At 38.4% G+C, this 27,583-nt stretch overlaps 2 protein-coding genes across 2 annotated transcripts in view; one reads left to right on the top strand and one right to left on the bottom strand.

Annotated features, from left to right (window-relative positions):
* Positions 1–1,292: 1,292 nt before the first annotated feature.
* Positions 1,293–6,463, top strand: LOC124871104 (gap junction alpha-8 protein-like). Its single transcript, XM_047370110.1, has 2 exons — positions 1,293–2,518; positions 3,041–6,463. The coding sequence occupies exon 2, from the start codon at positions 3,056–3,058 to the stop codon at positions 4,322–4,324; it is 1,269 nt and encodes a 422-aa protein (XP_047226066.1). The 5' UTR covers positions 1,293–2,518; positions 3,041–3,055; the 3' UTR covers positions 4,325–6,463.
* si:ch211-214p13.3 (nectin-1) overlaps positions 4,061–27,583 on the bottom strand; it is a 61,042-nt gene continuing 37,519 nt past the window's right edge. Inside the window, exon 10 of the transcript XR_007038949.1 lies at positions 4,061–4,079. The gene's annotated coding sequence lies outside the window, so the exon portion shown is untranslated. The remainder of the gene's footprint in view (positions 4,080–27,583) is intronic.

The raw sequence follows: 27,583 nt of genomic DNA, 5'->3' as shown, positions 1-27,583 counted from the left end.
GTCAGATCGCACCATCAACGTTGTTTGAGTCAAAGTGGACTTAATGGGAGACGACCAAGGAGACCATTGTTGAAAACAAATCATAAAAAAGCCAGACTGGAATTTACCAAACTACATGTTGACAAACCACAAAGCTTCTGGGAGAATGTCCTATAGACAGATGAGACAAAAATTTAACTTTTTGGCAAGGCACATCAGCTCTATGTTCACAGACGGAAAAATGAAGCATATGAAGAAAAGAAAACTGTCCCTACTGTGAAACATGGAGGAGGCTCTGTTATGTTCTGGGGCTGCTTTGCTGCATCTGGTACAGGGTGTCTTAAATCTGTACAGGTATAATGAAATCTCAAGACTATCAAGGGATTCTAGAGAGAAATGTGCTGCCCAGTGTCAGAAAGCTTGGTCTCAGTTGCAGGTCATGGGTCTTGCAACAGGATAATGACCCAAAACACACAGCTAAAAACACCCAAGAATGGCTAAGAGAAAAACACTGGACTATTCTGAAGTGGCCTTCTATGACCCCTGACCTAAATCCTACTGAACATCTTTGGAAGGAGCTGAAACATGCCATCTGGAAAAGGCACCCTTCAAACCTGAGACTACTTCTTGACTATAGATCTATGATTTATGGAGGGCCACATCAATATTTTCTATTCCTAGTAGTTTAAACAGTTTGAATTACAGATATTTGCTGTTCCTGGGTTTGAAATTCAATACTTGCATTTTTGTACAGCACAGTTTTGCTCTATAGGTAGTTTACCGTGCAGTAAAGTAAACTTTTGTTCAAACTGTTCCATACTTTATCTTATAATATTTGTAATAAAAAACAAACTGGGTGTACTGTTTTGTCAATGATTGTAGAGCTTCATCTTTACTTCCTCAAGAAATACCCGAATTGCAAAAGCTGCAAATACCAACTGAACTGCTCTGATTTTATATTTTGAAAAGTTTCATACTACGGACATGTTGGCAAGCTTTATCTTAAGTAATTTATTTATTTATTTATTTTTACAGCAGCTGTATTATAGCCCAGATGATGTAAAACCAGACAATATGCCAACAACAAAGACTGATTGGACTATAACCTGTAATTTATATCTTAATTAGAGTTGTTGAAACATCATTTCAGCAGCAAAGAATGACAAATTAAATGTTTATAATTTTTTATTTTATTGTTTGTTATTGCTTAAACCATCCAAAGTTTGTTTTAGTCACTTCTTTACAACATTTTACATGCATGGGTTTAAACTCTGCCTTGTTTTTCTGTTCGAGCATCCATAAAATACCGGGAACAAACATTCCTACTGACTATTTTCTCACACTGAGCCAGGAAAGTTTTTCTTATTCTTATTCCGTTTAAGGAAACATATTATTGCGGTGTTTCACCTTGATTCACATTATATTTCCAACTAACTGACACAGACGATCATTCACAGCAGTAACACACAATGTTAGAGATATTCTGCTAACACTGAAATAGAACATTTTACAAAACCAAATGTGTATGAATTAATAGACTAATATAAAGATTGCAAGGTGCACCAACAAAATGTGAAACTGGCTGAATGCAAAAATCTAAATTTAGGACAGTCATAAATAAACAAAAAGTGGCCCTTTAGATTTCATATTTAACGACAAAACCAAAACAATTCTGATTCAATGTGCTTTGAATGGAACATTTGTGTTACCGTTTATGCTTATTTAAGTATATTATTGTAAATGGGTTGAGCAGAAGGAAATCTGTAAAATACAGGACATGAAAATGTCTCAAAATATCCAAGCTTACTGTAGTGTTTTTGAAACATTTGTTTGTTATTAATGATTAAAAAAGATTAGAACGTTTAGAAATAAGCTCAAAATGCACACCTGACATACTGCCCAGAGACCATTTATTCATAAAAACAACAGGCATCTGTCAAAGAAAAAATCACAAAGCATTTCAGACATTGTTGTATTCACAGACTTTCACAACATTGCAATTAATCCACATAGTTGTCTTGTGCTATGGAGAGCCCAAATGACCTGTCCACAAAGTTCTCCTTCATCCTTGCCTGAGCTGATAGTTTGTTACTGACCTGCCTCTAATGTTGGTCATGGCAGTACTGCTGGAGGCACCGGTTGAAACTGCATCTACTGTGTCCATGTTTCCACAGACAGAACATGGACGGGTGAGAAAGTAGAAGTTTGACTGCGCTGCTGTGGACTCTGTGCCCTGACAGTGTCCATGTTGGTGCGGGAGCTTGAGGCCTGCTTCCTTACATCCCTGCTCTGGCTTTGTTGATCCTATTGTCTTTTGTGTCACCCACACGTCGCCCGGCAAATAAAGGCCGTCTGGCTCCAAGCTTAAATAGTGCAGCAAACTAAAAACCAACCATCAGACCCGATTCATTCACATCTGCTCAGTGGGGCGACAAGGACAGGGCTTTAGGTGGGAAAGAGGGCAGAAAAAAGTTCATTTTCCCCTGCCGGGTGCCAAGAGAACGGGACAGGACTCAACTTTGCTGGAGCCGCAGCTGTGGCAAGTTGCCCATTTGATTGTATTTTGTCCTTTATGATACATTACACATGAGGGAACTTCATGTTACTTACTAATGTCTCGATCTACCATTGTTATTACTAGAAGGGTGGATTGTAATGTCCTTAAGAGCTACAGCAACGTATATTGCTGCGTTCCCTTTAGTCAATTTTCATGGCCTATAGAGAGATAAAACAGATCAGAACTGATTTTACTGCTAAATCAGGATTTTTTCTTGACATTTCTTGAAGCCTTATTTATAATAGGAACTCATAGTTCTCGAATGAAAGTAAAACATTTCATCAAGTTTTAATATCTTGAAGTTTTTAAACTAAAATGCAAGCAGTTGGAGAAATTAGCAGCCGAGGTTTGATGTTCAAGAATTTCTAAGTTTGAATTGTCCTCTAATGCCTTGCTTACTTTTGGCCCTCTCCTTCCCACTCCCACTGTGGATCCCCCCTACCTCACCCTCCCTATGCGACTGCACCCTCTGTGTCCCTCCCTACCCCACCCTTCATTCCACAGAGCTACGGACCGATCATGGGTGACTGGAGCTTTCTGGGTAATATTTTAGAGGAAGTTAACGAGCACTCTACGGTGATCGGCCGGGTGTGGCTCACGGTGCTCTTCATCTTCCGCATCCTCATCCTGGGCACGGCGGCCGAGTTCGTGTGGGGCGACGAGCAGTCCGACTACGTCTGCAACACGCAGCAGCCTGGCTGTGAGAACGTGTGCTACGACGAGGCCTTCCCCATCTCCCACATCCGCCTGTGGGTGCTGCAGATCATCTTCGTGTCCACGCCGTCTCTGGTGTACGTGGGCCATGCCGTGCACCACGTGCACATGGAGGAGAAGCGCAAAGAGCGCGAGGAGGCCGAGCTCAGCCGGCAGCAGGAACTGAGCGAGGAGCGTCTGCCTCTGGCACCTGACCAGGGAAGTGTCCGTACAACTAAGGAGACCAGCACCAAAGGAAGCAAGAAGTTTCGCTTGGAAGGCACCCTGCTGAGGACCTACATTTGCCACATCATCTTCAAGACACTATTTGAAGTAGGTTTTGTAGTAGGCCAGTACTTTCTTTATGGTTTCCGCATCCTGCCACTGTACAAATGCAGCCGCTGGCCCTGCCCCAACACTGTGGACTGCTTTGTGTCTCGCCCAACGGAGAAGACTGTCTTTATCATCTTCATGTTGGCAGTGGCCTGTGTCTCTCTCTTCCTCAACTTTGTGGAGATAAGCCACTTGGGTCTGAAGAAAATTCGCTTTGTCTTTCGTAAGCCAGCCCCAGCTCCAGCCCAAGGTGAGGGTGCGGCCCCACTGCCGCCACAAGGAAAAGGTCTGTCCTCCTTGGCTGTTCCTGCTTTGCAGAGAGCAAAAGGCTACAAGTTGCTAGAGGAGGAAAAAGTTCCACCTGTAACTCACCTCTATCCTCTGGCTGAGGTTGGCATGGAGGCTGGCAGAGGGACCCCACCCTTCCAGGCGCTGGAGGAGAAGGTTGAGGAGATGCTGCCCATGGAGGACATCTCTAAGGTGTATGATGAGACTCTGCCTTCCTACAGCCAAACAACTGAGACAGGGGGAGTGACGTTACACGAAGAAGAAGCTGAGGAAGTGCCACCACCAGAGGTGGAAGCAGAGAGAATAGATGAAGGTCTAGATGAGGATGTGGAGGTAGAGGAGGCTGTGAATGTGGAGGTGGTAACCCCTGCTGAGGCAGAGATGGAGGCTACGGATACGATAGAAGACACCAGAGCACTAAGTCGACTGAGCAAAGCAAGCAGCAGGGCCAGGTCAGATGATCTCACTGTATGAACCTGTGAGAAAAGAGCACCTGCATGCCTTTACACATTCAACATCAGAGAGAGCATATGCGACTAACTCAAAGCAGTGCACACTCTTACACAGGCAGTTCAAAAAGTGGATGAAAAAGAAAATCGACAGGGATAAAGAAAAAGCTTAAGATGCAATTCTGCAAAAAGCACCAAAAAGAAAAAAAGAAAAGAAACTAAAAAATGAGTGTTTGAGGTAAAATGGAATATAAAAGTAGGGGTTAAAGAGGAGACTTTTTTACTAAGCGTGTAATTACGGGGAAATGTTTTTACGTGATGAAAATCTTTTTTTCAGTTTTTTGACATCTTTTCTATTGAAAGAGTTACAGCTATTTATAATGGAGGAATAGGCACTTGTATACAAGACTTGAGTAGATAGGAGAAAGACTACTAGAATGTCTGCAAGTCATTGCTTTTGCTGTAGATGATCGATAGACTTTCCTATTCAGACAGTGACAAAGTGTAAAGACAGCAAGTGGCTGCAGACCTTTGTTCCTAAGGGGGCTACTGCTGGTAAAGTTTGCAGGTACACAGATATTCAAAGACAAAAAGGATCTGTTTTAGGTTCAGAGGGGCATACTTCTTTTGCACATTCAGAGATTTCAACTCTGCAAGGCCTTTAACCCTCATAACACCTCATCTACTCATCCATTTATGCAAGATTCTTTCAAGAAAAGAGGGATTTGCATCAGTTACAGAGCATTTCTCTCCTTTTTGTGTTTATGTACTAGGCGGTAAAGCTGGAGCAGTTAGTAAGATTAAAAATAAGAAAAAAAAAACCACATGTTGAATGTCTTTTTCAATGTGATTTGCATCATTTTATTTTAGATCTGCTTATGTTAAAAAGAGAAAAAAAAAACTGTGTACTGTGATATAAGCTGTCCATTGAAGAGAGCAGGGCTCAACCCAATCAGAGAGAGGCTATAGTAATGACCTCAGGCCAAATCCTCTCTTTGCGTGCTGTACAAATAGGCGTTCGGGCGATAAAGATCATGCAGCATCAGCACAAACTATTGTTGGGAGCGAGACAATAAAAGAAACCATGCTCATCAATGAAAACAGGCATCCTTGAGCTGGGAAATCTATCTTTAAACTCGATTTCATTTAACCGTTGGTATTTATCATAACACAAAAAGGACAAACTATAAACCGCACAAGGTTTCAGAGCCTTTATGTGTCACTTTACATAATGCCTTATGCTTAGTTAAGTTAAATCAAATACAGCGATATTAAGTCAGCTGATTTCAGACATTTGAATGGCTAGAAGAAATGAAGTTTTATGAGATAAGACTGATTTATTCTCACAAAACTAATAAAGCTAAGAAGGCCCTCGCAGGGAGAATCTTCTTGAGTTAAGAAGCACATTTATGTTTGCTAATAATAAAGAAGGGTTTTAAAAGCAAAGTAAACACAAGTTTTGACCCAAGATTTAACGCAAATCTTTAAATTGTCAGATTTTTCTCATGCTGTACAATTATGTGTGCCTAATCTGTAAATGTGCTTTCTCAACTGTGAGATTGTCAAACGTGGATATATTTTTCTGAGACCTTTGTGACCTTGATGTTTTTCTTTCCATTTTTTTAGACAATAATAGTTATTTTTCTGTGTGTCACCTGTTTCATTCCCTCAAACCCACCCACTCATAAAATACTGTATCTGTAAAGGAGCTATACTGACGAGGGCATAAATTCCCATGTTTCATTGCATGATCACACCTTTTTTTGCATATTTGTGTCTTATTTGGTGAACTCAGTGTTGATGCTAGCAGTGCTGGGATTTGAACAAGTGCTTCTCACATAGAGGAGGAAACTTTGTCCCCTTTGTGATGCCCCCCCCCACACACACACACATACATTTTCTGCACACCTTTACGATCCAGTGTCAAACAAGTTAAAAGTGCACAATGATGTTATGCTCAAAGGATGACACTGGGTCTTTTTTAGATTTATATAACTGGTGATGATTTTTTGTACTGTTGCATTACCTGTATGTTTGTAAGAAGACACAACGATTAATATTTGGGATAAAAAGCAACTCCTTTTTACTAACTTGTAGTCTTCTCTGCTGATAGATTTGTTTGAAATGTGAATAAATACAATAAAAAGTCACACATGGTCATAAAGAGTTGTCCTGGATTTTCTCTGTAAAACTTATACAAACACACACAAGTCATAAGGCATTAATTAGCATTTGTCTGTAGTGATGATGAACCTGTATGACAGAGGGGCAGAGGCGGTCCATGTATGTGTCCATGCATCACAAACCAATAATCAAAAGCAAAGAACAAGTGGTTATTAAATTCTCATTTTAAGATACAAAATCTGAAATTGGGTGGTGGTCACAGACAGATAAAAAAATTTGTAATAGTTTCTTTTTCATTTTGTAACGGTAAATGTTTTTTGCCTTTTTTTTCAGAAAATTAGGTGCTTGTCTAGGAACATGGAAAAATTAATTTCTTTTTAAGTTCTTCATAAATTATATATGAAACCAAATCTAAATTTCTCCTCAGAAAGAAGGCTATTTTTTTATTTCATATTTTATATATTAAAATAAAAATTTAATAACTATTTTTTTGTTGCTTTTCATTACTGGTTAGTGATGAGGAAATCCAATTTTCTCATGAAGGTTTTGGTTACCATTTCTGATTTTCCTCTGTGTCCCAAAAATGAACGTGTTTGATGTAAAATGGATGTATCAATCCCAGAAACAAAGCAAAGGTTTTTTTAAAAGTTGCTGAATGAAGCTGGTGGGAGAAAGTTATTATTCACAGTAAAATGATCCTGAGGCCAACACTGGCTTAAAGGCTATTCAGAGAAGAAGTCGTTACTCTAGAAGCAACATGGCAAAGCCACATTAATGTCTGCAACTGCACTCAGGAACAAGAACCTCAATTTTGGAGACATTTCCTGTGGTCCGATGAAACAAAAATTTTAATGTTGGGCCATGATGATAAATGTTAGCATTTGGAAGAAAACATTAATCTCAATACATTAGCCAGGAAGTAAAGGTTTGGGCACATACTCACAAACTGGAGACAAAGTGGATCATGGACAACAAAGTCCTGATCTCAATCCCATAGAAAATTAGTGGGCAGAACAAGGCAAACGTGTGCAAACAAGGCAGCCTTCAAGCTGCTACACTCTTGTCAGGAGGAATTGGCCAAAATTCCAGCAAACTATTGTGAGAAGCTTTTGGAAGGACACACAAAATGTTTGACCCCAGTCGAATAGTTTAAAGGCAATTCTGCCGAATTCAAAGTAAACCTACCTAATTTAAAGAAAGCTCTAAAAAAGTCTCTCTCATATTACTATGGCTTTTCAAAAAAAGAAATATATTTTTTAATCCTAACAGACCTTAAACAGGAAAAGCTTAGTCTAATTTAATGTGAGGCAGCGAGGGGAAAGAGTATCTTTTTGTACAATGTAGAAAAAAATCTGGTATAAAGTGTACATCCACAGAGCTGCAGGAGGTATGGAAGAAGCAGCCCTGAAGTAAGAAGATAAGTATTTGCAGACATATAAGTAACATCAAATAATGTATTTTAAGACTTATTTAACTACATCTGTAAACAATTAGTCTTTACACTTTGCTCATGGATATGGAGCTCAGCACATTGATGACATATTGAGATTTATGCAAACACCTGAGGGGTCCTGCCACAGCTTGGAAGGAAAAGCAGTAAGACTGTAGGAGTATTAACACCAGTAGAGGACAGTGTTATACAAGTAAACCACATAGCAGATGTAGTTGTCTCACATACCTGATATGCAAAACTATTTCACCGCATGGTCACTTTAAGTGAATTTCAACTGTTATAATTCTTCCATTGCTATTGACAAAATATGTAAATACAAAATGAGGCAAAATATTATTCTCATGTAAATTGTTTTGTTTTTGTCTTTGTATTACCTCCTCTGTAATCATGTAATAATCAGGGTTTGTCATGCTGACACCAAGCTGTTAATCTACTGCTATTAATATAAATAATAATCAACATCTTTAACATTGTACTCCATCAGAGTAACAATAGTTAATTTCCATTTTTTGTGTGTTTCTTTGTTATAAGTCAGTTGGAACTGCAGTAGAGGAGGAAAAAATCTGTAGTTGCTGACTGATCATACATTTAAGTAAACAAAAAATATTTCTGCTGTGATATTTAGATATTTAAAAGTACCCTGATGCCACCCAGTTATAGGAGCTGGTATAAACATGGATTCTCAAAGCCTGCCAATGGCAACTAAGAGGAATTGCTTTCTGCAAACACTAAATTCAGACCCTATGATAAAGTCCTTGCTACAGAAATACTACCAGACTCTGTGTGTTTAAAACAGAACCTTGATAAGTCACACATAATGTTACATTTTATGGTTATTGTGCAGCATTCTTAAAGTTTACAGTATTTATAATAAATGTTTTTTGGAGAATACAGCACTTTGAAATGTATTTATTGTTCAAAGGCAGAAGAATTTGCCTTTCGACAAGCAATCCCACTGGATTTTGGATGCCATTTCTTTAGCTTACAACAGCAGGGGTCTCCCGTTGCCCCATAGTGTGAGAGCTCACTCCACCAGGGGCGTAGCAGCCTCCTGGGGCCTATTTAGAGGAGTGCCCATGAGTGACGTTTGTGCTGCAGCCAGCTGGTCTTTGCTGCACAAATTTGTACAGTCTTACTGTTTAGATGTGACAGCCCCTTCTGTGGCTCACTCTGTGCTTCCTGCTGGGTCTGAGGAACCAAAGTGAAAGGTCCCTGAACCTAGTGAGCAGGTCCTGGTGGTTTTCAAACTTTCCAGTAGAACATGGCCAGTTTTGGTTGATATCATTTCTAGATCTAAGATTTAACTTCTGAGAGAAACTAGACAAAACCAGCCACCAGCGCCAGCAGCTGTAAATACATTTGTATGAATCTCACAAAAGGTACAGACCAGTTAAAATTTAAAATCTGTTGAGAACATTTCACATTTTTTTGTCTCTTTGGTTCTCAGCATTTTACGCTTTTGTTTTCAGCTAGTTCTTGATGGTTTATTCTGCTTCACACTGTCCTGGTCTCCTGGTCTTTTGCATTGTAATTATATTGGTTTCTGGGTCCTCAACAACAACAAATTGTGACAAACGGTTTAGTAAACTAGTAAACAAGACATGCAATTCACATGGTCTGGGGCTAAAAAAAAACAGCCCTGTGGTTTCTCCTTACCAGGGACGTTACCCACAGGGTTTTCCCGTGCATCCCACAGTAATTTGCGGTCATGTGAAAAATTAGGACAACCAGTGTGTTGCTGTAACAACAAGCAGTAAAGATGTTTCTCTCTCCAGACTTTTGGCTAAATAGTAGCTTTATTTCCCTCCTGCTGCCCTTATTACTAATAATTCTTAGAATAATAGCAGTTTGCCAGGTGCTTTCCATCTGATTTCTTTTTTTTTATTCTTGTTGCAGCACTAGAGGCCTTTATTTTTGAGAGCAAAGAGAGGGGGAGACATTCGGCAAAGGTCACCAGGTCCAGGACTTGAATCCGGAACAGCCACTTTGAGGACTATATCCTCTGAACATGGTTACGCACTTAAACCCTACACCACCAGCGCCGCACCCTCAATCTAATGAATGGATGGATCACTGCTCATTCAACCTATAGACATGCTTGTATGGGTTTCTTGTACTCATAGCAGGAAATTTACTGGGGTGCATGAATGGGTCTAGATGTGTAGATAACCAAACAAATAAGGCAAAAGTGTCAGCATAGAAATGAAGGAATGCATTACCAATATTATATATTACTTTAAATAAATAAAAAAAGAGGTGTGGTCTTGAAGGACACCTTTTATGACATTTAGATAACATGAATAAAGACCAGTCTGTACACTCTGCTTTCAATCAAGAAGATAATTGAACATTCAACTAATAGCTTGGTCTGAAAGAACTTAATTTCAAAGCCTGTGGCATAAGATCTATAGTCTCAAATGCTTTTAATAAGGCTATAACAAGTACAGCACAGTGGGTTTTTTTTTTTTTCCATATCTAAGGCTACCAAAAATTTATTTAAAACTTTGGTGAAGGCAGTAAACCTTTTTATGTTGAGCTGTGTATGGATCAAAGAAGCTATTTTTGGCCATTTCGGTCATACAGTTTATAAACAGTCGTTCACAGCAGACTCACTGAGTCAATGCAAGCAAGCATTTCTACAGCTGGATGTTGTCAGATCACGAAGATATGTATATATATATATATCAGGCCTTAATTGGCTAAAACTGTAGTGTGTAATATTTGTGTAATAGCTCAATTTATTGTCGTTTCCGCCTGTTGTGCGCTATGTTTCAGTGACTGACTGACAAAGGAAATACCTGTAATGATATCACCATCAGCTTTTCCATCAGGTTGCAGTTGTTCTCATCTCACAATCTAAATATGATATATGAGATAACTAAAAATGTAACAGGAAAATTGTTTTCTTAGAATGAGCTCTAAGTTTTTAAAAGGAGACATAGTCATCAAAATGCAAAAAAAAAACAACAACAACCTAACATCACTGCATCAAGTTTCTTAATAAGTGATGAAAACGATTTAATGGTCGGGTACAGATAATACATGTTGGTGGATTTGCTAAAATAATCTAAGGACAGTGTGACAACAAAAACATCAGTACTTTGTTTTGGCTGTACTTATCTTTTCTGAATAATTAAAAATATACTTGGCAGACCAAGAGCTACTTGCTACAACCTTTCTCTTTGTAAGGAGAACTGGCACCAGCCTCGGTTGATGGCCACCAGCTAACCACAGGAGACTTTCCTCACTGCTCTAAAAATGTGCTGCATAATCAAGGCAGGTTAACATCAGGATGTGAAGAGCTAGCCATAACATGAAAAAGCAGTGACTTTCAAAGTGCTTTGACTGCAAAAGAGGAGAACCTCCTGGGGTTCCTGTGCTTTGTGGGGCTTTTGGATGTCTGTGGCTCGGATTTCCTCAGTGTCCATCCAGGGACCACGGGACCGGTCGGTGGGTTCTCACAATCCTGATCGCATATTTTTGTGGAAAAACCTTGTATATAAAAGGGCGTCAACACTCATACTTACAGGTGTTAAGCTTCAGAAGTAAAAAACTTGATGTACGGAAGAAGTTGTTCCTTCGCTTTATTAACAACAGATCAAGAGGCACAGAGAAGCTGCAGCAGCCACCATAGTCGCTCTATTACTTTGAATGTTCCTTCTAAGATCCAGTATTAGGAATGGACTCTGCTCAAAGACACAGAGATTTAAAATATGTTATTTCCAAAGATTTATGTATTGCTTAGATCTAACACGTTCAATTCAGTTTGTAATTCAGTTTTATTTATATAGCGCCAATTCACAACACATGTCGTCTCAAGGCGCTTCACAAACGGTTTGGAATGGTTTAGGGTTGTTGGGGAGGTTAGATTAAACTACTGAGAGTTAGAGTTTGGCCATTTTAGAATGGGCTATCTGTAGGGGTACTAAGTTAAATAAACTGATAAAGTTTGTCCATCTAGAGCCCACTGGTGGCCATTGTTATTCTAAAAACCACAAGGATTGGGGGTACCTCTCTCTGTCAGACTGATTATAACCATTGGAAAAGAGAAGGTAGCAGAAATGGAGGGTTTGTTTGCACCTCAACTACAACTGAGCCAGTTTAGGCTAAACCTGACTCCACCTAACTCCATCCAATAGGGTGGGAGGAAGGCAGAGGTAAAAATAATGTTGTTTCCTGTTGCATTGTGTGAAAGGTGAGTAACTTTAAAATGGGCTAAGTCAATTCAATCAAATCATACAGATTTCAAGTCAGGTTCATACATTCCGATTAATCCTAACCATTGAACAGTGCAGTCAGATTCAGTTATTTATTCAAATTGGTTAAAACGTTTTTATATCTAAGGAAACCCAGCAGATTGCATTGAGTCAGTGATTTGCAGCATTCACTCCTCCTGGATGAGCATGTAGAGACAGTGGACAGTCGCTGGCGTTGACTTTGCAGCAATCACTCACATATGTTGTTTTGCGTAGTTGTATTTTTCTTTTGCTGATAGTTGTGAGTCAAATAGAAGGTTTAAGTTATGCAATGCCCAATTCACATCAGATTAGGGCTAATTAGGAGGTGTGTGTACTTCTCTCAAAATTGAAGACCTATTCCAATACGAGCATAGCACATTACTGCTCACTGCGTGCACAAAGCCTAGGCTTGTGCATTTTATGAATTGTTCATTGTAGCTGCTTTTCTTTTGTCACACATAGCAGCAGTAGTGCCAACAGTTGGCATGATTCAATTGTAACACTGGTATGAGCCAGTGTGGTCAGTCTTACTTTGATGATGAATCCTGATAAGTGCAAACAGGAGACACATCTTGGATAAGTTACAGTAGCTGCTTCCAGGCATCACAAACACCACACACAGGACCCAGAAATGCTGCCACTACAAAAATACAGGAGTGCACTGTGTTCTTGAAATACTACAGAGGACTATGACCCTCTGGAGCCCATCCATGCTCTGGCTGACTTTTCTGCCATAGTAAAGCCTTTCATATTATTTGTGAAGGGGACCTGGGGTAGCACTGAAAGTTTGACCTTCAGAAAGTCAACAGACATGTTCAGGATGATCTCTTAAAGTGTCTTTTACGGTTCTGTATAAACATCTAGACTGTGAAAGAGATCCATTAATGCCAAGACAGCTCAACCTTAGTAGGATGGCACCAGCGACACTTTTATCAAATGTCACCCAAAAGTGGAAGCAGTGAACTTTCTTTGTCATTCCAGATAACCCATAAGCAGAAACATCGCCTAAATCACTTTTCTGTTGAAACCCAATCAAGTTGAGCAACCTTTTGTCTGTTTCCAGCCAAAAAAAACTCTTTTTGCTATCTTGATCAGATGTGTTTTTTTTACACAAAATAGCTGGGCCTGTGAATGCATCCACAGAGCATAATGCTAATACCTTTTTTTGTATCATACAGACCATGCGAGGAAATTATTTTGTGATGTTTGTGTTCAGTGTTTCTCCATTCGTTTATTCATGCTTTTCCCCACAATCAACCTTCTTTTGTTTCACTGGTGTACTACACCTTTTTGAATGAAACTTTCTTTAACCTGAGCAGCTGACATTGCATTGGAATGTGCATCAGTCAATGTATGCCCTCATCTGAAGCTTGCATGACTGTATTCATTGTTAGAATAAACTAATTGTTAGAATAAACTAACTAGGGCTGTTCCAACAGACCAGCTCATATTGCACTCATTTTAATACAAATTGGGAGTTGAAAAGGCTATTTCATGTCTATTGACTTTCTGCAATGCATTTTTAGGATTTTGCATGCAAACAGGAAAAAGACAACACATCTGAACTTTGGCCTTTTCTTTTAATTGAGGTTGCATGAATTGAAAAATAGCCTCCACATACAAACTAACCTAAAAGTTAAAAAAAACACACATTACTCACAGCCTTCAAACTTTGGTCTCACTTCCTGCGTGGAAAGCCTATCTTCTCTGTGTGGGTTCTTACTAAGTTGAAGCTGAAGAGGTGGCTGTTATTTGCGTAGCGGATGGTACAAGCAGAAGCTACTTGTTTTCTAATGATTTAGTGGTAGCATTCTCTCTATCGTCAGTAACTCTAAAAGTAGAGCAAAGAGATAAAGCAGAAACCAAAGAGCTGCTGGACGCTACACAGGTAAGGAAGTGCACAGTTTTCCGCCTGTTTAGCGCCTGTTGGTTAGCAGATTTGTTCCTCTTTAAGACTTTTACAGACAATCTTTAAGTTTATTTATGCTTGTTTAACTTTAATCAAATGCAACGATAATAGTGTGAAAACTCTTGTGATTTGAACTGAAGACTGTTTTGAATTATCAGAAAATGTCACCAGCACCAATTTAGCCTCGGGACACTGATAAAAAGATACTGTAGATATCAGTGAAGCTGCGATGTGAATACCAGTATCTGCAAGTCAAAAATGAATTAAATGAACTTTGTTTTAAGGTGGGATGGTGAATTTCCAAAGATATTGCTGCACCAGCTGCGTGATATGTTGCACCTTCTGGATATTTTGGCAAGCAGGTACATTTTCCTCATATATAGTCCATAAACGCTGATTACATTTACAGTACTTTGTAAAACCTTTAAACCATTTGTAGTTTCTTATTGCTACAATTACAAGGACCTCGACTTTCTTGTTATTCTTTAAAGTAAACTCAATCGATAGCTCTTGAACTCCATCAAAGGGTGTTTCGGTTTTCCTTTAGATTTCACCTGTTTATCATTTTAAGAACCTAAGAGGTGCTTTAACCTCAATAGAATATCTACTGCAAGTCAGAGTCTTTCAGAGTCACGTTGTTGGTGCTGATCTTATGTTTAATCGGTATTTTTCGATTGGCTTGGGTAAAAGTTGAGGAACAAATTTTGGTACAAAGAAAAGCTGCTGTTAACAAAATGACCAAAGATTCAATTTAAAATCAGTTCTTTGTTATGCCATTGCTGATATTATTAGGTAAAGCTTTCAAAACATTTATTTATCAAACAAATATTTATGGGCTGCATGGTGGCGCAGTTGGTAGCACTGTTGCCTTGCAGCAAGAAGGTCAGACACAATATCAAGAACAATTAAAAACTTTACTTCTGCGTTTGTACTTATGGATAAAAAAATGGAGAGTAACTTACTTTAGCCTAGAAGATAAAAAGAAAGCAAACTTGGCCATTCCTGAAAATTAAGCCACATATTTATGAAGTTGTTCTGTGTATAAAAACGCTCATCATCAGTCATACCCTCTTTGATCTTACCTTATATGGACTGTTTTATTTTTTGCTGGAACTTACACTTTAAGATTTTAAAGATTTGTTTTACTTTCGCTTTTTCCTACTTCTGTGATTGACAATCAATTCCACATTTTTGTTGTGTTAGGGCTTAGGTTTCTCTCGCCAGCTTTTTACATTATTCTCAGTTCTATCATTTCTGTTTATATAATTTGTTCTGAACGGTCAGCATTCTTTCCGTTTAGGTTGCAATATTACATCTAAACTCAGAGTTTCTCAACTACTTTTTTGTTCTCATTCTAGCTGTCATATTGAAAGAACTGATACATGGAGATCCTTATACCCCACTTACACTCTTGTACATCTGCCTTGCATTTCTGTAGCATACTCAGCTTGACATACATAATGTTGCAGCATTGCCTTTCTATGCATCCAATTTGTAGCATCTCTAACATAATCAGCAGCTAAGCCAGACTGCCATTTTTAGACATGTTGAATAATTCTGTGGCGCAAGTGTTGCATCTTTGAGATGCCACAAGTATGCTGCACAGTGTTGTAGCAATGAGCTGATTATAATGTTAATCACATGCCATACCAAGCAGATGTTCTGTCTGCCCAGATGAAGAGTAAATTGTCTCAGAATGCTGAATTGTTTAGGTGGCAAGAACTGCAGAGGGTTTTTTTAGCTAATAATTAGGTAACCCCATTGAAGAATTTATAGACTAAGTCTACAGTATCATGTAAAAATATTCATAACCCTTATACTTGGCACAATGCAATCAGAAACTTCAATATATTTTATTGGGATTTTATGTGATAGACCAATAAAAAGTACTGCATAACTGTTAAGTGAAAGAAAGAAAAATAAAAAATTATTTTAAATAAATATAAATCTAAGAAGTGTGCCATGCAGATATATTTAGCCTCCTTTACGCTGATACCCATAAATAAAATACAGTGCCTTTAGAAGTCACCTAATTGGTAAATAGAGTCCACCTGTGTGCAATTTAATAACTAAGGATAAACCCAGTTGTTCTGTGAAGGCCTTAAGCTTTGCTTATCTTGATGTGCACTATTGCAAACCCACCTAGAAATAGCAACTTAAACAGCTAGGAAAGGATGGCATTCATCAGGGAAACAGAAAACAGGCCCATGGCAACTCTGGATGAGCTGCAGAGATCCAAAGCTCAGTTTGAAGAACAGTGGAAAACAGGAAACAAATGAACGGAAGTACTCTGGTCAGATAATGCCACATTCAGATGTGTTTGCAAACAGGCAAACCACACAAAATAAACATTGCACCTCACAGTGAAAACAATATAACGCTGAAACATCATGAGCTGGGGATGCTTTTATTCAGCTTCAAGAGCAAAGCTGGTCAGACTTGAGGGGGAGAAAGATGAAGCTAAATAGTGGGAGAGAAACCTATGAGAGGCTGCAAAAGACTTAAAATGATGTGAAGATTAGACTTCCAACAGAACACAAACCAGCCATACAGCCAGGCCCACAATGGGATATTTAAGATCAATATAAAGCCTAGTGAAATTCCAGACCTCCAGTAAACCAAACTGAGCATCTGTGGCACTAAACATTTATGTCACAGGATGTTCTCAAAACAATCTAAGCATAAGTTTCAGTTTCTCGATATGCAAAGCTGATAGAGACATACTCCAAAACACTTCCTGATGTAACTACAGTGAGAGATGGTTCTATAAAGTATTGAATTAACAGAAGACAAAAGGTTCAAGATGAATTAATTCTTTGGCAAAGGATTGTTCAACAATAAACCTTCAGTCTAACAGTTAGAGAAAAAGGACAAACAAGACAGTGACATCATCACAAATAGTCAATTTCACAATAACTACACACCCCGCATGTCAACAGACGTATGGGTCACATCATGCCTTTCACACATTGAGTACAGTCCAAGATGTGATATTTCACAAAATGAGATTTATTCTCCACATTTGGAACAACGTATCATGCCCTTTTTGATCCGCCAACAAGGCAAGAAACTGTGTGACAGCAACTTTAAAATCGTTTTAAACTTTAATATTTGTTTTGTTCTTATTGTTCCCCAACTGTGGAACATTCACATCACGACACTGTGTTTATAAATAACCCGTGTTACACTAACGCAGTCTTAGTTGTTATCTGATGGGCTTTTGATCACCTTCTTTGTAAAGCCTCGTTTGTTCATTCAGCACAGCTTCATGTTTATTTTCCCATTTCATTTTTTTTCAAAATTATATCAAAGTGAATGAAATCTAATGATGCCCTTTTTCTTTCCTTTTCTTTGGCACAGAAGCGAAAATAATCTCACAGGCAGTTGGCAGCATAGTGACCCTAAACTGTAACAACTCAGTGAAAAACATTACTATGGTAACTTGGACAATGAATGGAAACAATCTTTTTAGCTTCTCAAGAAGTCGCAAGAAAAGTGCATCCAATAAAAGTGTCCATCTTAACCTAAAGATGTCTGAATCACAAAGCCAAATGTTTGCACTCATCATAGAAGACGCCCAGAAATCACATGAAGGAAACTACACTTGTGAGATGACTGCAGATTCTGGAGTTTCTGCAGAGCAGTGGGAGCTTATAATTACAGGTTTGCTAAATCTTTTATCATTCATTATAATAATACTAAGTAATAAGGATACTACATTGCAAAGAACAGGATAGAACAGTGATTAAAGGCTATGGGTAAATTAAAGGCAGTAAACGGTTATTATAGTAGTGTGGCTAAAGTGTGGCTAAACCGGCAGTACACATCTTAGGGATGATTCAGTTCTAGCGTTTGCTTCTTTCCTCACAGAAACCTTAAGATAAGTTTTGTCTAAAAAAATATGCATGTTAGGTGTAGGGCTGTCTTTAGAAATGTATTTTAGGAAACCACAGGACATGAGGGCAATTTCTAATTCCTGTTTAAAAAAGCTGTCCTACCCACAAACACCCCCACACGCAATCATGGAAAAAACAAAGAGCCACAGAGTGTTTATAATGACTGCAAGTTTAAATCAGCTATGAGGTAAATGTTTAAGAGTTAAGAGTTTTGATAAGGACATATCTACACAATGAGATGAATATGAACTCTGACCCCACTGTCCCCTCCCCCCACAGAAGCAAATAATAGCAATGAAGCACTGAAGATTTCTATCATAGCTGGGGTCCCCTCTGTATGTTTCCTGTTATTAGTGTCTGTTTTGGTCATTTTGACTGTCAGGAAAAAGAGAGCAAGGTAAGTGCTACGTGTCGTTTGTGTTTTTTACATGTGATCATGATGGCAATATCCTCTTGGAATGAAAACAAAATGTTTCCTCTCCTTTACAGAAACAGATCCCCCACAGCGATAAGGGTAAATATAATATTGAACTGATTATTAATGTTTTATTCCCTTTTAGTAACTGACCATATGGTTGGTCAGGACTTGTGTAGCTGCAGTTTATTGAGTAGAAACAGAGAGAAAATTAAGATTATTTGACTTTTTACAATTCCACACTGGAAAAAAAAACAAGAAAAATACAGAGTGATAGATTTTTGTTTCACTGTGCAAACTCAAATGCACAAATATGACTCCCTGGATTTACCTGTTGTGTATATTTTGTAATTTGGTTAAAGAAAAGAGTTTTTTACTTTCTGGAAGGGAACAGCTTAATTTTCCAGGCAATAGGCAGAGTTTTGTTTGGAGAAAAAAAAGGGAACTATCAAGCTGTGTGTTTCTATTACAATCCAATCTAAGCTGGGGCATGGATTTCACAGAGATCTTAAGAGCGGTGGATCTAAAACAGAGGCCCATAACCTCAACGTTCTGCATGTTTTGTGCAGTGTGGAGATGATCATGGGAACATCCATCTCTTGTAGATCTCTTCCCTTCTTGCATCCAAACTTAAATGTTTTGATCATCAGCACAATTTTTAACATTAGACAAATATAACCTGAGTAAATACAAAATGCAGTTTCAAATGATGATTTTGTTTACACAAGAAAGAAGCTATCTGCACCAACCTGGTCGTGTGTGAAAATATAATTGCCCTTCTTCCTAAAGCATGAAATGGCTGTTATATTTCACTAGCCACAGCCAGACCTGCTCATTAATCCAGGAGGATGCAAAACTCGGAAAAACAGGACACTTCAGGCCTTACTCACCTCAGTTTGGCCAGAGATCAATAAGAAAGAAATCCAGCAAGTTCCAGCAAGTTCATTTCAGCCACTCGGTGAGTGGCCGAATTGAAACAATTCCTGTCTATATACTGGAAAATGAAGGCCACAAAGTAAAACAAAAACAATTCTGCAAAGGAATTCCAATGTATTGAGGAAGAAGACTAATTTCTAATGACCAGGCAGCTGTTGTTGCTGCCAAGGATGGCTCAACCTGTCATTAGGTATAGGAGTGCTTACTTTTTCACAGAGAGCTAAGTGGTTCTGGATGTTTTTCCCCATGAAAAATGACATCTTAATTGGAAAACAACTTTTTACTACTAAGCTTATTATGGTTGGATTTAAATTTTGAAAATAACCTAAAAATAATCAGACTGTGGTTTTGTTCCTTTTTTCCAGCAGCAAAAGCAAGTGGAAAGTGTTTATGAAAACCACTTGGAAATTCAGCGCCACCAGGGTTGCCATCACCACCCCTGATGTTTCAGTTTTAACTGCCATCTCAATAAATGCACAGGATATTGTTTACAAGGGACGTGTGGTACTCCTAAATCTGTCAACTTGTTATGCAGGTAAAAAGTAAAAATTCCTCTAAAATGTCCTTTTAATGATGGTAGTTGTGATTCCCTGTTGGACAAGGCGACATGGATTAGAGGAGTTTCTGTTTATCTCTGGTCTAACAGAACAGACTATATGTAATGGACCAACTTCTGTTTTTTTGTTTTGTTTTTTTAAACACGATTTGCTTGGTGGCTCGATTTATTTCTGAACATGTAAACCGCTGACCTTCAATACAGATTTTGCTTTCATTGCACATTTTGGTTTTATATTACAGAACCTCCCTATTATCTATGGTCAAAAGTTTTTGATGTAACTGACCTCTGAACTGAAGTACTGTTTTCATTGATGGATAAAACTAAAACGACATTGTTTAACAAACATAATCCCAACTCTTGAACTTCTTCACATTTTGTCACGTTACCACAAACTTCATATATTGTATTTGTGGTTTTACGTGGTTTTACAAATTCTTAACTAAAATGCACTGAAGGTTAAACATCCCAGTTTAGGTTTTTTTTCCCAACAAAACAAAGCAGCATTTTCTTTCCACTACTTTGTGTTGGTCTTTCACACATCCAACCCAAGAAAACGTTTAACAGATATTAATGTATTTTTAGTTCACAGAACTGAAAGATGTCTTAAATAAAACAATAACTAAAACCCTTCACCCTTGTGTAAGCTAAGCAGGCTTCCTGTAATCTACATAGCTGGGTGAACAAATGCAAAGCTTAAATCTAGAAAGGAAATGAGGGGCGTTTAGACAGCCTGAACACGTGCACGCATACCTTTCGGTTGAAGGGATGATTGTGTAACTGCGGTAGTTGTTGTAGATTTTAAGTTAATTCAATGAAAATCACCTATATCAGAAGGTCACAATAGGATGTGTGAAATGGTGTAAAAGAAATTATTAAAATAAAACTAACTTTTTACCAGTATGAAAAAAAGCCTCATTCTGTTTGGTCAAGAAAGACAATGTTGTTTGTTATGTTGGTGACTGAAACACTGACCAGTTCAAGACAAACGCGCATTTGTAAATTCATTTGAAAAAACAAAGAACCTGACATAAGACAGATTACTTCTGGCAAATAGAAACAAATGAAACAGATGCAGCCACTTTCAGTAACAGCAGAACCTCAGTACTGTCTCCTACTTTTGTCTCTGGATATAAACACCCCATTCCAACCATATTTGCACACCCTTCAGAGGAAGCATCTCATCATTCTTTCCTAAGACACATCACCCTGAAAGCAAACTCAAAATTGCTTCCCACATCGCCCTTAGAGTCACTTACCAGAATAATGAGGCTTCTATCTTTCTACCTTCTTCCCCCTTGTCAGTCATAGCTCTCTAGCTGCACAAACACAATAAACACTGAGACTGGGATATTTTTAGATCCACTTTTAATGAAGGAGGAATATAAAACTACCAACCTACAGTGGAAATAAAGTTCAGCAAAAAAGTACATAAACACAAAGCTGTGAAACAAACAAAAACATAAAATGAAAAAACAGGAGCAAAATGAAATTTGTAACTAAACAGCTAATAAATAGAAAAAGTCTAATTGTGGAAGTGTTTACCAAATAGGAATAACAAAAGCAAAGATAACAATTTTTTATATTTAGGTGGTTATAAACTGATAATACTATAACATGACATAAAAAAACACACCACAAAAATGTTATACTGTAGTTTTTTTTTATACCTCAGAAAAAAAACGGATTAATTTTCTTTAACCTAAATTAACTTGAAATTGGTTTTACTAAAACAAAGAACAGGAAACTTTAAACTCGGAAAGTAATTTATGACACAATTACAACAATCTAACTTTTACCATTGTAAATGGATGTTGGTCAGTGCTTTCTGTAGCAAACAGCAGAACAGACAGTTATAAGAAACAAGATTAAAAAAAAGAAATCACAACTAAAACCTGATCTGGATTTGTTGGTCCATTTTAAATACAAGCCAGAGTTGGCTTGTAGCTCAGAAGAAAAGAAGAAAATAATAAATGGATATGTCTCTAAATAATTTCTTTGTAACCAATTTGGGTCAAATAATTTGCAGCCGCCCCGTTCCAATAAATCCACATAGTCCTGCTGTGATGCATAGAGTAAGATCATGGTGACTGGACATATTTTGTGTACGTTTTTTGGAATACAGTTAAAGCTAAAAAAACACCTAAAAAACAAAACACAAAATAGATATTCCTGTGGCAACTGTGGACAGGTGGTTTTGAGGCAAGTAACAGGTTGTTTGTTTCACCTTCAGATGCATGTAACAGCCCACTTTCATGGATTTATTTAAACAGCTAAACTCAACTGTTTAGTCACTTTTTAATGAAGGGGAGACAAATAGGCTGAACCTATTCCTTTAGCTGCAATATACAAGTAACTCCAGTGTGTGACTGTAGACCAGGTTGCATACAATGGTAGAGAATGCATGATAAAATAAAATGAAATGCAAATTAAAATGATTATCGCAGGCTGCAAACAAATTAACTCAAATTCTAGCTTATGAGATGAAATGCACTTATTTTTTAGTAAGTATTTATAAAGTAAGATGAACTAATAATCACAAAGTTTAAGCACAAATAGATGTTTTAAACATATAGTTTCAAAAGTAGATTAAGGGACAGTGTAATAATGATACTTTAAATAACATGTGTTGCTCACTTCTTCAAAACAACTTGGCTGTTACATTTGGCTTTTCACTTTTTTTAAGGCGACTACAGGTCTTATAAAGCAGCAATAATAACACGAAAAACACTGACTGCTAGGTCTGTTGCAAGGCAGTACTGGTGAACTTAATATTAGCAAGAGGCTGCCGCTGCCATCTACAAGTGTAAAACTCAGATGTACATCCACTCACTCCACAAGCTTTGGAAGAATGCAAAGGCTATGTGAGTATAATGCCGTTTGTGTATCTGTTGTATTCATTAAAGGACAACCCTATATACTTCACACACTGCAGATTTCTGTGCCGAGTAAGGAAAGGTGTCATGATGGTTGACCTACAGGTCCTTCTCAAAATATTAGCATATTGTGATAAAGTTCATTATTTTCTATAATGTAATGATGAAAATTTAATATTCATATATTTTAGATTCATTGCACACTAACTGAAATATTTCAGATCTTTTATTGTCTTAATACGGATGATTTTGGCATACAGCTCATGAAAACCCAAAATTCCTATCTCACAAAATTAGCATATTTCATCCGACCAATAAAAGAAAAGTGTTTTTAATACAAAAAACGTCAACCTTCAAATAATCATGTACAGTTATGCACTCAATACTTGGTCGGGAATCCTTTTGCAGAAATGACTGCTTCAATGCGGCGTGGCATGGAGGCAATAAGCCTGTGGCACTGCTGAGGTCTTATGGAGGCCCAGGATGCTTCGATAGTGGCCTTTAGCTCATCCAGAGTGTTGGGTCTTGAGTCTCTCAACGTTCTCTTCACAATATCCCACAGATTCTCTATGGGGTTCAGGTCAGGAGAGTTGGCAGGCCAATTGAGCACAGTGATACCATGGTCAGTAAACCATTTACCAGTGGTTTTGGCACTGTGAGCAGGCGCCAGGCCGTGCTGAAAAATGAAATCTTCATCTCCATAAAGCTTTTCAGCAGATGGAAGCATGAAGTGCTCCAAAATCTCCTGATAGCTAGCTGCATTGACCCTGCCCTTGATAAAACACAGTGGACCAACACCAGCAGCTGACACGGCACTCCAGACCATCACTGACTGTGGGTACTTGACACTGGACTTCTGGCATTTTGGCATTTCCTTCTCCCCAGTCTTCCTCCAGACTCTGGCACCTTGATTTCCGAATGACATGCAGAATTTGCTTTCATCCGAAAAAAGTACTTTGGACCACTGAGCAACAGTCCAGTGCTGCTTCTCTGTAGCCCAGGTCTGGGGAATGCGGCACCTGTAGCCCATTTCCTGCACACGCCTGTGCACGGTGGCTCTGGATGTTTCTACTCCAGACTCAGTCCACTGCTTCCGCAGGTCCCCCAAGGTCTGGAATCAGCCCTTTTCCACAATCTTCCTCAGGGTCCAGTCACCTCTTCTTGTTGTGCAGCGTTTTCTGCCACACTTTTTCATTCCCACAGACTTCCCACTGAGGTGCCTTGATACAGCAATCTGGGAACAGCCTATTCGTTCAGAAATTTCTTTCTGTGTCTTACCCTCTTGCTTGAGGGTGTCAATAGTGGCCTTCTGGACAGCAGTCAGGTCGGCAGTCTTACCCATGATCGGGGTTTTGAGTGATGAACCAGGCTGGGAGTTTTAAAGGCCTCAGGAATCTTTTGCAGGTGTTTAGAGTTAACTCGTTGATTCAGATGTTTAGGTTCATAGCTCGTTTAGAGACCCTTTTAATGATATGCTAATTTTGTGAGATAGGAATTTTGGGTTTTCATGAGCTGTATGCCAAAATCATCCGTATTAAGACAATAAAAGACCTGAAATATTTCAGTTAGTGTGCAATGAATCTAAAATATATGAATGTTAAATTTTCATCATGACATTATGGAAAATAATGAACTTTATCACAATATGCTAATGTTTTGAGAAGGACCTGTAGATGCATGAGCAGGAACAGCTTAGGCAGCGTCATTTCTTTCTGCCTGTGTGCTTAAAACAGAGCTGAAGTTTGACTTGATTTGAATAAATACTGCAAATTCAGACCTAATGTGCTTAGGGCTCGGTGGTGGTAGAGTAATGCTGATTTTTTTTTTTTAAATAGTTGTGCTGTTACTTGAAAGTATAATAACAAAAAGAGGAGCATGGGCTTATGTAAAGGCTCCTTGGAAGCTTCATTTACGGAAAAGAGTGATGACTCAAGACACCTGGAACAACCCAACCCAATTTACATATATTTTTTCTTCTGAAAATAAATTCTGCAGAACAACTAACATCATGGGATGAAACAACCCCCCCCCCCCCCCCCCCCCCCAAAAAAAAAAAGATTTAACAAAATAAAATAATTAATAAATATTGTATAAAACTGTTATCCTAAAAAAATGAATGATCCTCCATAACAAACAAAGCCTGCAGAAGGCGATGTTGAGTAGCTACAAACGTTCTGCCAAAACAACAGTTAACGTAAACACTTAGTTTTATAAATAACTGAACAGAGGAGCACAGCCTTCTCATTGCTGCTATTCTTAAGTGACTGAACAAGTGGAGTCCAACTTCTAGAAAAAAGGGTTATGTGGTGTCAGAAAACTCAGACAAATTATGTAATTAAAATATAACGGGATTTAAAAGCTGTATATTGGTGAAATTTAGATTGTAATATTTTAGAAGGCAGAAAAAGTCTGCAAACTCAAACATTGTTCCCCATTCTCAGTTTTTCCAAGTTTTCAAATTTTCCAAATTGAGCTGGTCCTGGAAAATTATACAAGGAAATTCCATAGTTTTCCAGACCTTTCTAAAATGTGTAGGATCCATAAGGTAAGTTACAGGGGTTGGACAATGAAACTGAAACACCTGTCATTTTAGTGAGGGAGCTTTCATGGCTAAATTGGACCAGCCTGGTAGCCAGTCTTCATTGATTGCACATTGCACCAGTAAGAGCAGAGTGTGAAGGTTCAATTATCAGGGTAAGAGCACAGTTTTGCTCAAAATATTGAAATGTACACAACATTATGGGTGACATACCAGAGTTCAAAAGAGGACAAATTGTTGGTGCACGTCTTGCAGGCACATCTGTGACCAAGACAGCAAGTCTTTGTGATGTATCAAGAGCCACGGTATCCAGGGTAATGTCAGCATACCACCAAGAAGGACGAACCACATCCAACAGGATTAACTGTGGACGCAAGAGGAAGCTGTCTGAAAGGGATGTTCGGGTGCTAACCCAGATTGTATCCAAAAAACATAAAACCACGGCTGCCCAAATCATGGCAGAATTAAATGTGCACCTCAACTCTCCTGTTTCCACCAGAACTGTCCGTCGGGAGCTCCACAGGATCAATATACACGGCCGGGCTGCTATAGCCAAACCTTTGGTCACTCATGCCAATGCCAAACGTTGGTTTCAATGGTGCAAGGAGCGCAAATCTTGGGCTGTGGACAATGTGAAACATGTACTGTTCTCTGATGAGTCCACCTTTACTGTTTTCCCCACATCCAGGACAGTTACGGTGTGGAGAAGCCGCAAAGAAGCGTACCACCCAGACTGTTGCATGCCCAGAGTGAAGCATGGGGGTGGATCAGTGATGGTTTGGGCTGCCATATCATGGCATTCCCTTGGCCCAATACTTGTGCTAGATGGGCGCGCCACTGCCAAGGACTACCGAACCATTCTTGAGGACCATGTGCATCCAATGGTTCAAACATTGTATCCTGAAGGCGGTGCCGTGTATCAGGATGACAATGCACCAATACACACAGCAAGACTGGTGAAAGATTGGATTGATGAACATGAAAGTGAAGTTGAACATCTCCCATGGCCTGCACAGTCACCAGATCTAAATATTATTGAGCCACTTTGGGGTGTTTTGGAGGAGCGTGTCAGGAAACGTTTTCCTCCACCTGTATCACGTAGTGACCTGGCCACTATCCTGCAAGAAGAATGGCTTAAAATCCCTCTGACCACTGTGCAGGACTTGTATATGTCATTCCCAAGACGAATTGACGCTGTATTGGTCGTAAAAGGAGGCCCTACACCATACTAATAAATTATTGTCATCTAAAACCAGGTGTTTCAGTTTCATTGTCCAACCCCTGTAAGTTAAGGTAAGTTTATTTATATAGCACTTTTCAGCAACGAGACACTCAAAGCGCTGTACATACAATTACAATACAATCACAAAGCAAATAAACACAGATACAGACACAGAAAAACAAATCAAATGATAAAATCAAACAACAGAGGTAATTTAAAAAAGTAAAATACAATAAAGAGAATAGAATAATGGACAAGAAAATGAAAGGAAAATTGGACTGAAAACGCAACTAATCATGCCTAAATGGCCCAGTCAAATGCCACTCTAAACAAATAAGTTTTTTATCTTAGGGTTTCGGCGCTTTTACAGTTTTCTAGGAGTTTATTCCAGATTAGTGGAGCATAAGAACTAAAAGCTGCTTCTCCATGTTTGGTTCTGGGTATGCAGAGTAGATATGAGCCAGAAGACCTGAGAGGTCTGGTTGGTTGATACACGTAAATATTGTCAGACTGTCAATACACTTTCTCATGTTTTCCCTCCAGCTTTTTCCACTGTTTTCAGCCATTCAAATAAAGTAAAAGATCCGACCAGTCTGTTCCAGATAAAAGACTCTTGTGAAGGATGCAATTTTCACCTCCTTGACACTCACTAGACACTAAATGAAACCATATACTGTAAAGTGGAAGTTATCAATATATGTAGGTTAATTTGTCTCAATATTATTTAATCAAACAAAAAACTAATTTCAATAAAAAAAAAAAACTAATTTAAATCAAAAAATATTAAGTTGTGATCAAAACTTTCAGGGTTGTAACGATTATTTTTTTTAAATGGAATATTTTATTTTGGGGAGAAAAATAATTTGTTTGATCAAATTTTTTGGATTAAAATTACTCATTTTTTTTGACGAAGAGAAAAAAGTTATTTGCAAAACATAAAAACTTTTATTTGCGCATGTCAAAAATCTTTGGTTACAAGTCTCGCGTTTTTGGTTTTGACGCTCTGTTTTTGGTTGAACTTAAAGAATTTTGAGTTCTGGAACCATGAACATCCTGGGCGGGGCCTAAAGACGAACGATGTAAGACGTTTCCCTATTGGTTAGCGCTGACTAAAGCCGTA

The sequence above is a fragment of the Girardinichthys multiradiatus genome, chromosome 7 (genome assembly GCF_021462225.1).
Source record: "Girardinichthys multiradiatus isolate DD_20200921_A chromosome 7, DD_fGirMul_XY1, whole genome shotgun sequence".
NCBI classification, from domain to species: Eukaryota; Metazoa; Chordata; class Actinopteri; order Cyprinodontiformes; family Goodeidae; genus Girardinichthys; species Girardinichthys multiradiatus.
Note: the sequence above shows the minus strand (reverse complement) of the source record. Positions and strands in the feature narration are given on the sequence as shown.